Here is a 13,161-nt window from a genome sequence, read left to right as displayed (position 1 = left end):
CATTTGTTTTTGTAACTAATAACGGAAGCCATAAAATTTTATCATCTAATTGAACTTTTACCTAAGCTTCTCCCATAGTTTTTATTGTATTGTTTCCATATGTAGGTGGAGCTTTAACCCATCTTAGTTTTGACCTTTCAATTTTATTCCATATTGTTGCATTAATGATGGTTACTGCTGAACCTGTACATATTCCATTTTATTTTCGTGGTTGTTTATTAATAGCATAATGTTGGGTGCTGTCCAGATTTGTAGACTTTTTTTATTGAGAAATCTGAATCTTCGTCGTTACTATTGTAATTTGTACCGTAAACTTTCTATTCAATTTTACAACACACGGCAAAGTGGTTTAATTTCTTACATTTTTGCACATTTTTTCGTATGCTGGACAATTCCGAATAGGATAAAAACCAAAAATAGCCCAGTTTTCTTGTATTATTATTATTTGCGGGGTAGTTATTATAAAGTTGAACTGGTTCTCTTTTTACATATGTTTTATTATCATTTTGATACTGCCTATTATCATTATACTGTAGATTATAATTATCATTTTAATTTAATCAGTTATTAAGATTATTATATTTAATCGTCTCTTTGATTTTATAAACTATTTTAGTATTTATTATTTATTTCTAAGTCGGCCGTTCCATGCTAAAGCCATTTCTATAATCTAGTTTAAGCTAAACGGTTATTCTTCGTCTATAGTATCTGAATATCTTAAACTTAGTTCTCTATCTAGTTGCGGCATCTTTAATCCTGCGATTAATTGATCACGAATTCGTTGTTCTATATTATCTTCAAATTAACATCCTCGGGCTAGTTCCTTTTTTTTTAAAAAACTCATTACTGATTCTGTTAGTCCGTGACTTAATATAATAAAATTAATTTTTGATGCCAAGACATTTCTTTCGTCTTTAAAGCGACTTTACATAAATCTGCCTATCCCACATCATCAATTTTCCTTGGAAATAGTAATTTTTTTTATATCTGTTATTATATTTATTCCACTATATGCTATGAATAATTTTTTCAAAGTAGCGTCTGTTTGTGGAATATTATTTACATCCAAAATATATTTAATATAATCCAAATAATCACCTAACGATGTTTCCTTTTTACAGAATTCGTTTAATGTAATTTTTAAAATATCACAATCTAATAATATATTTTTTTTAAAAACAAAAAAATATACATTTCTATTTAATATTTAACTTGACCGAAGACCATGTTTTTTTTTATTTCGTCACCAATTTTATATCTTTAAGAAACTTCATAAAATATATGGTCAATAGTTTTTTATTTTTAATTCTTATACTATTCTATAATTATTTAATTTAATTTCTATAAGTATTCAATTTAATTGACCTTTTATAAATACGTTATATTATTGTATGACAAATATATTATTCAATATAACAAGTTGGTTTTTAAATTTTGGATGTTGTTGTTTAAAGCCAAGCACGAATAAAGGCGGATCAAGTGAATTACCTTGTTGAATTCCTTGTGCTGAAAGAATAATTAGTGTTATGTCGCAATATCGTAGAGGTACAATAGTTTGACTGGATATAGTTGAAATAATCTGGGTAAACGTCTAAGATTTCGATTAATAATTACGATTTAAAGTATTGTAGGCATTTTTTATGTCAAGTCTGACGAATGCATGTTCTGAAGCATGGATATCCAAAGTAATCCTTGCCGTGTGGTTTGTTATTTTTTCTCATTCCCCTTTAATTCCAAACCTTCTGATAAGGGGCTTTTTATACGCTTACATATAATTTTTTAGATAATCCTTTTGCAATTGGGCAGATGCTTTAATCTAGCTTTTGTAAGGCAATTAGTCTGGCTCTAAAGAATAATGGAAAAAATTGATGTGGTAGACCCCCACACTATTCGGTTATAGAGATCATTCAATGCCTGCAATAGGATCAGAGAGCAAGAAATGTCTGTAATTCTGCGGTTTATTTATTTAAATCTCAGGTGTTTTTTCAGAACATAAAATTTTCTTAAAATTGGTATTTAATTTAATTAATATACATTTATATTGAAAAAAATTAGGTTGGAGATAACCATTGTTTTTTAGTAAATTTAAAAAATTTTTATCGATAAAAAAGGTCATTATAGATGGCGATGTTCTATGAAAATCTAAATTATTAGCTTAATATAATTTAAAAAAAACACATTCACTTAATTTTGAAATAAAAATAATTTCTTAATCAGTGGTAGATTTTAAAACATCTGTGTATTGATGCAAAATCGTTTCATATTTAAAAACGACTAACTCAGTATTTTACCCAGAAAAATATTGCCTAGACCTCGAGATTTCACTAATGGATCTATGAGCAAAATTTTCAGACTTGCGTAATATTATTCTGTATAAAATACTTAGCCGTTTGAAAAATCGGCTCAGATGAAGCGACTTTGCAACACTATATCTGAGGATGTAAGTAAACCCTGTCGTTGTTAGGTGATCTACAATAGAATGATATTGAAAGAGGGATACAATTTATTAACATTAAGTGGAAAAATAAAGGATGAAAAGGGTCCATGTGGATTCTGAAAACTAAATTGCAAGATTTTTATCTACAACTAACCCCAAAAGCTATCATAAAACAAGTTACATAATCATTAATACCACTCATTCTAAATCTCGTACCTTGATAAATAATATCCCTTACCTTCTTGAGAATTTGAATAAATTTTTATTTCAATAATTCTCAGACCGGATATAATAATCACATGTATCTTTTGCGTGCCAATTCATGTGCTTTACTAAATCTTTTGCACAATTTAATTTCTAATTTCTTAGCCATCAAATCATTATTAAACATACAAATGAAAGAAATTCAATTGTAGAAGATTTGGTAAAGCACGAAGATATACATGCGGTTATTCCACTAAGTCTTATTGAAACAAAAATTTATTGAATTGAAATACTCATTAAGGTAAAGTGGAAAATATTACATCATGATACAAGATTTAGAATGAATGATATTAATGCCTATGTAACTTGTTTGTATAACTTTTGGTGGTTGTTGTAGAAAAAAATGAAATGGCTAAAGAAGTGTGGGTTAGCTTTCTGCATCCACATGGGTCCTCCCCATCCTTCATTTTTCTTCCCAGTGAAAATAAATTATTTACCTGTCAACATTATAGGAATTGTAAATTACCTAACAGCAACAGTGTGTACTTTTATACACTTACATACAAACTTTTTAAAAACCCAACAAAATGGAAACCAGAAAAATATATATTTCAAAATTAAGTAAATGTTCTTTTTTAAATTATATACATAATAAATATTAATTTTGATTTTTAGAACACCACGATTAATGACTTTCTTTATCGAATAAAAAATTAGAAAAATAAAATTTAAAAAAATAATGTTCCAACTTAATTTTTAATATAAATTTATATTGATTTAATAAACATATAATCTTTAGATAATTTTATGTTCAAGTACATATTAAAAAATCAACCTTTATCTATTCCGGAAATAAAAAAAAATCTAAGTTTTTTAAAATTTTTTAATTATTTTTAAAAAAGGAGTTCAAGGGCTATTTAATGATACCAAATATAGGATATCATTTATATATTTTAGAATCTTTATTTTTATCGTGTTTCCAAATTAGGAAGGACGCCCATGCCACCTTTTTAGCTTTGATTTGCCATAGAGGAAACTTATTGAATTAGAGATTTTAAAATTAAATTGCGAAACCTATGCAATTCTATAATCATACTGCAAAGTTTATTTCTATTTAAAAAAGGTCAACAAAACCTGATCGATTTCACGTGGAATGACCCAACCAACCTTGTTTAGCAATATCTGCTCAATTGGAGTACTAAGTGAAATTCTTTTATAATGGCTTAGAAGGGTACACGAATACCTTAGGGAACTGAGGCGCCAGATCTTCTCTCCTAATGATACGGGATCTGTGTCCTCATAAACAAATAATAGCAATCCTTACAGTTCTCCTTCGTCATATGATATCCTAAACGCCAATAAACACCTATATAGCACCTCTGATGTGGTTTCATTCATCTTCGAGGGTTTCAGCATAAAGAAATGGTTTACTGACATCTCTTTTGTCACCTCCCCATCTCTTTCCAGCAGCTAGGCTTACCAAGAAGTCCATCATGAGGCTAAGTCTATCATATCCGTTTCTGACATGATATGTGATTCTAGACAGATGGGTTTTACAGACATTATCAACCCTAGGCATCTCTTGATTCCATTCAATAATGCAATAAATTTGATTTTAATAAAATGAATCATATCTATAATTTTTTTATTGGCTAAAAGGTATAATAAAATTTTAAAAGTCCAAAAAAAAAACGGAAATATAATTTTATCTATTTATTTAGATTTGAGATAAAAATTTTAGTTTCATTTTTTGGAATATCTTATAATTGTAAGAGTACTTTAAATAATGTTTAAATTGATAGTCATAGTACACTATATATTTTTTTATGTATTAAATTATTGTATATGACAGCAAACTTCTAAGAATATTTTTTAAAAAAACTCAGAAGTAATTAATAAATGCTAATTGTTTCAATTTATTGTACAAATTTAAAAAAGGTGAGAAATAATTTATGTTAATATAAAACAGAGATATTGATGAGTTAGTTTTATCATTTGATATTTTATATGAAATAATCAAGTCAAAATTCCTTTTTCTTATTACTGGTGTTGAAATTGACATGTTGGGTTTTGTGATTTGCGTTTTTCGCCTGTGTTATACCCTAAAACAAAATATAATCATAATTATTTTAATATTTGAAATTAAATTTAGGAAAAATAATTTAAAAACTTGATAAAATCCTGTATGATAACCGGTCATGTACCAAGATATAAGCATCTGCGCCAGAGCTTCATTGTCGTCTAAGATGTTGGAGTCTTCATTTTTATTTGCAGATCCAGGGTTGGGATTAAGCAGAGGGTTAAAATGGAAGGGGGGAAATGTATTGAAAGTGGTATTAGAATCACTATTTGAAACGCTATTGTGATTTAGCAAACCATTATTGAAATGCAAATTTTGTGGACCAGTATTAAGTGTATTCTATGTTAAATAAAAGTAAAAGCATTCAATAAGAAAGTGGATTTAATGGGTTCGTAGTTTAGTTAATATTAAAAGCCATCAATTAAAATAATTTAAATTTTGAAAATATGACTATAGTGTTTAGTAGAGTCCTTAACGGACATTAGTAGTTTATCGACTTCGAAAAGATTTGAGTCTACCTTTTTAAGGCTCTTTATTATGCAAGAATGTAAATTATTTTTTAAATAGTGATTAAATGCCATGGCAATAATTTTTAAAATGAATATAACTTTGTGCAGGTAAATGGCTATTATGTTACAAATATAGTGCAAATCATAATTTTAAAATTAGCTCACTGGATATATAGGCTTTCAGGCATATCCATGATTTTCGAATAGGGAAGGAGACCTTTAGGTGGATTTTTCATCATTAATCTTATTGGATAGCTTTAGACTCCCTCTATGAAAGCCTTGCCGGATTTCATTTTAAATAAAATTATTTTGGTTTTACACTTTTTTCCTCAAAATTTTATAATCATAGTTTTAGAAAATTAATGCTTATAATACCATATTCCCAGGCGCGTACGCAGCGTGGGGGGGCAGATCCCCCCAAGCCAAAAAATGCAGATGCCGGATTATATTTTATTGTTAATATTAATTTATATTTGTTAATATTTATTCCTATATATATATTTAATTACATTTATTTATCACATTCATCTACTAAGTTATTTTATCAATTAATTTCGATTTCAAGTTTTCATTGGCGTAATTTACCTATTATTTTCAAATTTTAGTGGCGTATTATTTATCTAAATTTCTAGTCAAATAATAAATATCTCTGAAATTCTTGTCCAACAGAGAGAAAGAAATTGCAAGCTTGTCCAACGAGATCGAGTCTCCGCCATCAATAAGTAACAGCTTTTATAGAGCTAGAAGAGCCGATTATTAATGCTATTACTGAAATATCACAATGGCTTGAAAGAAATATTTCCTCAGAAGCAAGAAAATTATTGGATTCAATACCTATTCCAAATTTTTTTTCTCATTAGAATGTATTATTAAATTATAAAACTATGACATTGACTTGATTAAGAAGATGAGAATAGCGTAGAGCATTTAATTAGAACTCAAGGAAATTAGAGCTAATGTTGATGAAGAATTTCATATTTTATATGTCATTGTTGAGTCAAAAGCAGAGCTATATGTGTTTAATATTTGTACCTCTCGACTTGCAGCAAGCAAGAACATCGTCAAAACATTAATATAGGATCAGTAGAAACAAATGTCCCCTCTCTTAGATACATTTATAACCCAAATAAATGAATGGTTTTTAATTCATCATGCAGCACTTAAAAATCCGAAAATATTACTTCCACAAAAGCCTTTCCAACCTTTTTCAGATGGTGATAGGAAAAAAAATATTTATTAAATTTTTATCATGAAGATGTTAAAATATCTTATGTTGCCTTATTAGCTAAATAACTATGATTAAAAGATTAACTATGGTTGATACAGTCCCAAAAAATGCTATGGATGCTTTGCAGTATTTCAAACACATTTTAGATTATATTACCAATGTATTAAAATGGTTATATATATTAGCAACTCTTCCCATAAGTAAACTAATAAGATAACATTCTCTTTTTTAAGAAGAATAACAGAGCCCTGCCACAGATTTATTTTAAAAATTTTTTTCGACCTGGGTTTTCTTTTTAAAAAATTTCAGGCCTGGCCCGGCTTTTTTGAAAATAAAATTTTCAAGCCCGGCCCGAATTTTTAAAAATAAATTATATTTATTTTTGATTTTTATAGCTAATAATGGCGATTTCAAATATTTGGTTTTAAAATAGAGCTCGGCCCAGATATTTTTTAAAAAAAATTGTCAGGCCCAGCCCGGGTTTTTTTTTAAAAAAATATTCGGGCTACGGACCACCTCGGGGGCCTGGTCTGCAAGTCTCTGAAAAACATACCTATGAAATACAACTTCTGAAAGTAGATTGAATGATTTGGATCTTTTGAATATTCATAGGCATTTAACGCCAAGCAAGGATAGATATTGAAAAATTAGCTTAAAACATACAAAATAGAATTATCCTAAGAAACTTTTTGTGTGTTAATTTACATTTCCAACATTTCAATTTTTAATACTTTATATATTTTAAAGGCTCAAAAAATTCAAATTTCAATTTAGGGTCATTTAAGTGATTATAGTTTTTCAATGCCGGTTTATATATTATAATTTTTTTGTAATTCACATTAATTTAAAATTGTGTATAGAAAAATTATTAGTCCTAATAAATTTATGCTTAGTATTTTTAATTAACAATAATATTTCTTAAAAAATTTTATTATCCCCCCCCAGACCAAATTCCTGCGTACACGCCTGCATATTACATTCAATTTTTGGGAGAGTAGGGGTGATACTGGATTTTTATTATACAAATAATATTTACCAAAACTGGCTGATTTACTAAGGGGAGAACATCCTGCAAACTTTTGAATAAGTTTAAATAATCTCAAATCAGACAAAAATTATATATAAATTTATTACTTTTATAATTTACTATTTGAGTAATTAAAATATTGAGATAATTTTACAATAGCACATTGCCACTGCTATTTTTTCAAAAAGTAGTGTGTGATTAACTACTTTAAAAAAATGTCGCGAAAGCTACTTTAGAATTTTTTTTGAAATATTTTCTACAATCTCCAAAAATAAAAAATATTTATAAATATATGACTAATTTCAAATATATATAATTTTTCTATTGCATTTTAAAAATAACATTTCTATTGTCATCCCCAGGTCTAGAGAGATCAGAAAGTATAAGGTTTGCTGACTAAATAATCGTTCAACACTAGCATTTGAGGGCAATGCAGTTTTCCATTTTATATATAAGAAAAATCATCAAAAATATTCATTTGAGCATTTTTATTTAAAAAATGAGTCTAGAGAATTTTCGGTATATATTTCAAAAAAATCATCTTATAGTAGGTGGCGTTTTTTATCTGAGTAGGGTATCCTATTTTAGTATAGTATTATTTAACATTACCATTAGTCTATCAAGTTGTGCTTTGGATTCAATATATGGCCAATTCAACTTGAAACTAGGGTAAATAATAGCAACTATGTTTAGCATCCAGATAATAAAGTTTATAATTTATAAAATATTATCATTAAATAGATAAGTCTGATAATAAAATGAGATGTTAATATTAATTATTTATTGTAGTTTTTAATTTATAATACAATTCTTAAATAATATCATATGGCCAGTTGAAACATACCATGTTTGGACTGGGCCAGAAAATCAACATTAACCACATAAATTCATCTAGCACAAAAACTATTATAGATATAGGTTTGATTAAATTTTATTTTAAAGATTAAGGATTAAGCTACACATTGTTATTAAATTTGTTTACTATATTACCTAATGTTTTCTCAAGTTGAAGCTACTAGTCTTGTTTGATGATAAAACCTTCTGGCACATCTTATAACAAAATTAATACCCTGTGTTCATTTTTTTAATTGAGATTAAAATAGAATTTAGGAAAAGGAAATTCAATATTATCATCATTTTCCAGGGAATCTACTTTGTTGATATTGTTGTGTATTAATGGTACCCTAATTATTTCTTTTTTTTGGTACGATATTTTGTACAAACTGTTTTTATATTTTTATTCACTTAAAACTGGTCCTAGCCAGTTTTCGAGATTGACCATTACCCAAAATTAATATTATAACAATACTCTTGTGTTTTAATAGTACCCTAATTATATTTCTTTTTTTACGATATTATATTTTATTCACTTAAAAGTGGTCCTAGCCAGTTTTTGAGATTGTAGATTACATGAAATTATTATTATAACAATTTATTGAGATTGTGTTGTTGTTTGATTGTAAAATATTTACTATATATGCAATATTTTTTTCGTCAATTTTATTTTTTTGATAATAATATTTTGTACAATTATTTTTAGTTAAAAATAAATATATGACTTTCTGTAAATTAATTTTATGACTAAAATGCCTGGTCAAAATACTACAGACATGATATGTAGCAAATTATCTTCACTACAATCTTCTATTGTGGCATTTTAATTTTTTAATTTTTTGAAAACTAGATTTATAATGCATATTTTAAAAATAAATTTCAAACAAAAATTATGATTTTAGAATTTAATTATAAATATCTTTTAATAATTTTTACTCATATTTATTATAGAAAATTAAAAGCAGCAAGCTATCACTATCACTATGCTTTTAAATGTAGTTTGTTAAAGCTACTATTACTGAAAGAATAGTGTGCTAAAATAGAGCACTACCTTTGACAACACTGATTTATAAGATCAATTTAGGTGTATTATGAAAAAAAGTTTTAAATAATTATAAAATATATATAAAATATCTTTAGATTTATATAAATTTACTAGAGGATTCTCAATAGAATGAGCGCATGAACTTTTATCACTCTCATAATCATCATTGTTTACTTCTTTTTTCATCATTGATGGATTAAAACAATTTTTATCTTTTGAATCATCCAAAGTATTTAATGTTTTATTATTTGATGATAAATGTGCACTTAATGATATAGATGATGATGAAATTGACTGATCAATTGCATCTATGTCATTTAAAACATCTTCTGAGACTGAATTGGTTGTATTTGATATTTGAAATAAATTTACTAAATATTATTCACAAATTTACTTTTCATCTTTTCATCATTATTCTTAGACACACTTTCCTATGTTTCATATGATTTAATTTACATGATTTAGGTTACCTTGACTGCTTTGAGTTTATTCAAATAAACTTTGTCTTCATTGCCATATTCAAGAAATATTACATTGCAACAACCTTTATCGTCATCTATACTCAATATCTTTGCAATATACTCATAACCATCTTCTTCCCAAATGGCAATACATAAATCATCAATATGCCACTAAATTATATAAGTAATATCTATAAAAAATATTATTACTGATATTGTCTTCTTCTCCTGCTTTGTTTGTTTCTGTTTTTCATATTTACGATTATTTGATTTTTTTATTTTGTTTTTTTTGTTAATCAATGGTATATTAATATCATTAGCTATAGATTTCTATAATAAAAATAATAAATTGTATTTTTTACATAGTAAACTTTCATTTTAGTCCAACTTTGATTCCATGCTTGAATTAGCAAAGTATCATCCCAATTATCTCTGTGATCCTCATCACTTTCCTGTGACTTAACAAAAATAATATAAAATATTGATTGCAATTGCTACTATATTTTCATCGCTTATTATATCTGTCATTTTTAGTTGTGAAAAAAACTGACTAAAATTCTACAAAATCTGTCAGCACAAAATCTGTCAGCAATTTAAACAGTTAAATCTGACACTTTTAATGTTATATGATAGATAATATTGTCAAATATTGATATATGTGGCTTTTTTAATTGTTTATTTCGATAGATATTGTAGATTTGTGCCGATTTTATATAAGATTTCATTTATATCATAATTTTTATAGTTTTCATTTTTGCTTTGGGTTTTCCCTTTTTTTATTTTTATTCTGACTTTTCTTCGTCGCTACTATGGCATAGGAGTAATAAAGATATTGAACTACATTTTATTATATAATAATTTATATTATAATATATATTAGAATTGAATATATTATTGTAACTATTCTAATAACAATATACTACAATTCTGGAAATGAGATAAATTCTATTATTCAGTGGCATCGCTAGGGGGGGGGGGCGCAGGGGCTCGAGCTCCCTGAAAATTTTGATTTCCGTGCCTATGATCGTATGGACACTTCATCGTAAAGTTTCGTCCAATTCTGTGATTGGTTCATTAAAGTGCGGGAAAAGTAATAGTTTAAAAATATTTTTATTTATAATCATTGTAATGGAAATTAAAACGGTATCAAACAATATCACAATTCTTCTTGAGAAAAGAATTAATCCCAATATAATTCAATGTTAACAATCTAGATATAATCAATTTAGTAATGTAATTTTAGAAAACAAAATTACTAATAAAAAATCCAAAAGAGGACATGATATTCTATGTTTTAATGATTTGGAATATAAATTGCATAGAGTAATTAATTCCAAATCATATTACCTATGTAGAAGAAAAAGTTGTTCTGGACGGGGTATTTTTCAATCAGTAAGTTCACAGAAACTCAGGATCATACCTTAGAACAATGTAAATCCCCTATTGGTAAGTTTTATAGATAATTCACTATAACACCTATTATTTAGTCAATAACCTTACTTATGTCTGATAGTCAACCAATAACTCAATTCCAATTATCTCAACAAATTATACAACCTTCATTATCAAGTTTCATAAAATATTAGATTTTTAAAATCAATATAGTTTTAGACTATCAGCTTACTCAATCTCAAATTCTAGCAATGCCCAACATGCAGTCTGCTAATACCATATCAAGTTTCACAAAATAAAATTTCTATAATCAATTTTTTTTAGGCAATATGTTTACTCAGTCTCAGTTCTTTGTCACAAACTCTCAACCAACTTTAACTAGTATCATCAATTATTATCTTTTTATATTCATTACTTTTAGATAATATATTTGCTCAATCTCAACCCCTAGTAACACCTAACATGCAACCTCTTAATGCCATATCAAGTTTAACAAGTTATCAAATTTTATAATCACTTAATTATTAGGCATTATATTACCTCATAGGAATGACTCTAAAAAAACAAATTCCAAATATATCTTAAAAGAAAGAAATTTGGAAAAGCTGACTACACAATATAATAATCATATTATTAATAAATTGGAGGCTGATAAATCATCAGCTTATATTAAATTAGTATACAATTCAAATGTATTTGATAATATTTAATTTATATTTGTTTTATACATGTTGAATAATTTATATTTATTTTAATCATGTTTCTTTGTTTTATACATTTTAAATAATAAATATTTGTCTTATACATTATAAATAATCTATATTTGAATAATAAAATGCTTCTTAATTTGCTGTAGAAATTGAATCCTATAATAACATAAATAAATACATTTAAAATTACATTTTTACCATTCCAAATGAATTAATAACATTTTTACCTTTCCAAATGAATCAATAACTTTTTTACCATTCCAAACCTGTTAAATATAATAAATAATACATTAAAAATTAAATTTTTACCATTCCAAATGAATTAATAACATTTTTACCTTTCCAAATGAATCAATAACATTTTTACCATTCCAAACCTGTTAAATATAATAAATAATACATTAAAAATTAAATTTTTACCATTCCAAATGAATTAATAACATTTTTACCTTTCCAAATGAATCAATAACATTTTTACCATTCCAAACCTGTTAAATATAATAATAATACATTAAAAATTAAATTTTTACCATTCCAAATGAATTAATAACATTTATACCTTTCCAAATGAATCAATAACATTTTTACCATTCCAAACCTGTTAAATATAATAATAATACATTAAAAATTAAATTTTTACCATTCCAAATGATAATATCATTTTTATCACTTCAAACTTCTTAATCTCCATTTTGAACGAATTGGACGAGTTGGACGAAAAATATGATGAAGTGTCTTACGATCAAAGGCATCCCCCCCAAAATTTTGAATAGCCCCCTGAAGCAAAAAAAAAATTTTTTAATGGCTCCTTAATATCCCCTAGAACTAAAAATAAATTTTTTTGATTGCCCACTGAATAATTTCTTTTATAATTCTATTTAGTAATATATAGATTTAATTTTATAATTTAAAAATTAATAAGTCTATCTAAATTATTCTTAAATGAATACTATTTATTTATTAGATTAGATTAATACTTATAAATTATATTTTCACTATGTCAGCTTGCAATCAAATTCTGTGCTAAAAATAGAATATTAATATCACTCACTAGATATTAATTTAGCATTAACAGTTGGAGCTTTATTGACTTTTATGATTTAAATTATTATATAACCCTAATTAAATAAATATTAAATGAAAATTAACAAATTTAATTGTAATTAGCCGAGTTCAAAATCACTAATCAACTATATTATTGATATTTAAATTTAATTAGCATGCCTCTTCTTAA

The 13,161-nt window shown here is 26.1% G+C and overlaps 1 protein-coding gene and 1 long non-coding RNA gene across 2 annotated transcripts; one reads left to right on the top strand and one right to left on the bottom strand.

Annotated features, from left to right (window-relative positions):
- Positions 1-4,448: 4,448 nt before the first annotated feature.
- On the bottom strand, positions 4,449-10,428 carry LOC135924637 (survival motor neuron protein-like). Its single transcript, XM_065459726.1, has 8 exons — positions 10,324-10,428; positions 10,197-10,283; positions 10,036-10,155; positions 9,835-9,996; positions 9,759-9,795; positions 9,476-9,699; positions 4,812-5,060; positions 4,449-4,743 (listed from the first exon to the last, which is right to left on the bottom strand). Exons 1-8 carry the CDS (start codon positions 10,351-10,353, stop codon positions 4,663-4,665), a joined length of 990 nt encoding a protein of 329 aa, XP_065315798.1. The 5' UTR covers positions 10,354-10,428; the 3' UTR covers positions 4,449-4,662.
- Positions 10,429-11,335: 907 nt separating this feature from the next.
- Positions 11,336-11,594, top strand: LOC135923517 (uncharacterized). Its single transcript, XR_010571236.1, has 3 exons — positions 11,336-11,394; positions 11,437-11,502; positions 11,542-11,594. It is a non-coding gene; the product is annotated as an uncharacterized LOC135923517 (long non-coding RNA).
- Positions 11,595-13,161: the final 1,567 nt, after the last annotated feature.

This window comes from Gordionus sp. m RMFG-2023, chromosome 2, assembly GCF_954871325.1.
Source record: "Gordionus sp. m RMFG-2023 chromosome 2, tfGorSpeb1-WG-v2, whole genome shotgun sequence".
Classification (NCBI taxonomy): domain Eukaryota; kingdom Metazoa; phylum Nematomorpha; class Gordioida; order Chordodea; family Parachordodidae; genus Gordionus; species Gordionus sp. m RMFG-2023.
This window is presented reverse-complemented; position numbering and strand designations above follow the sequence as displayed.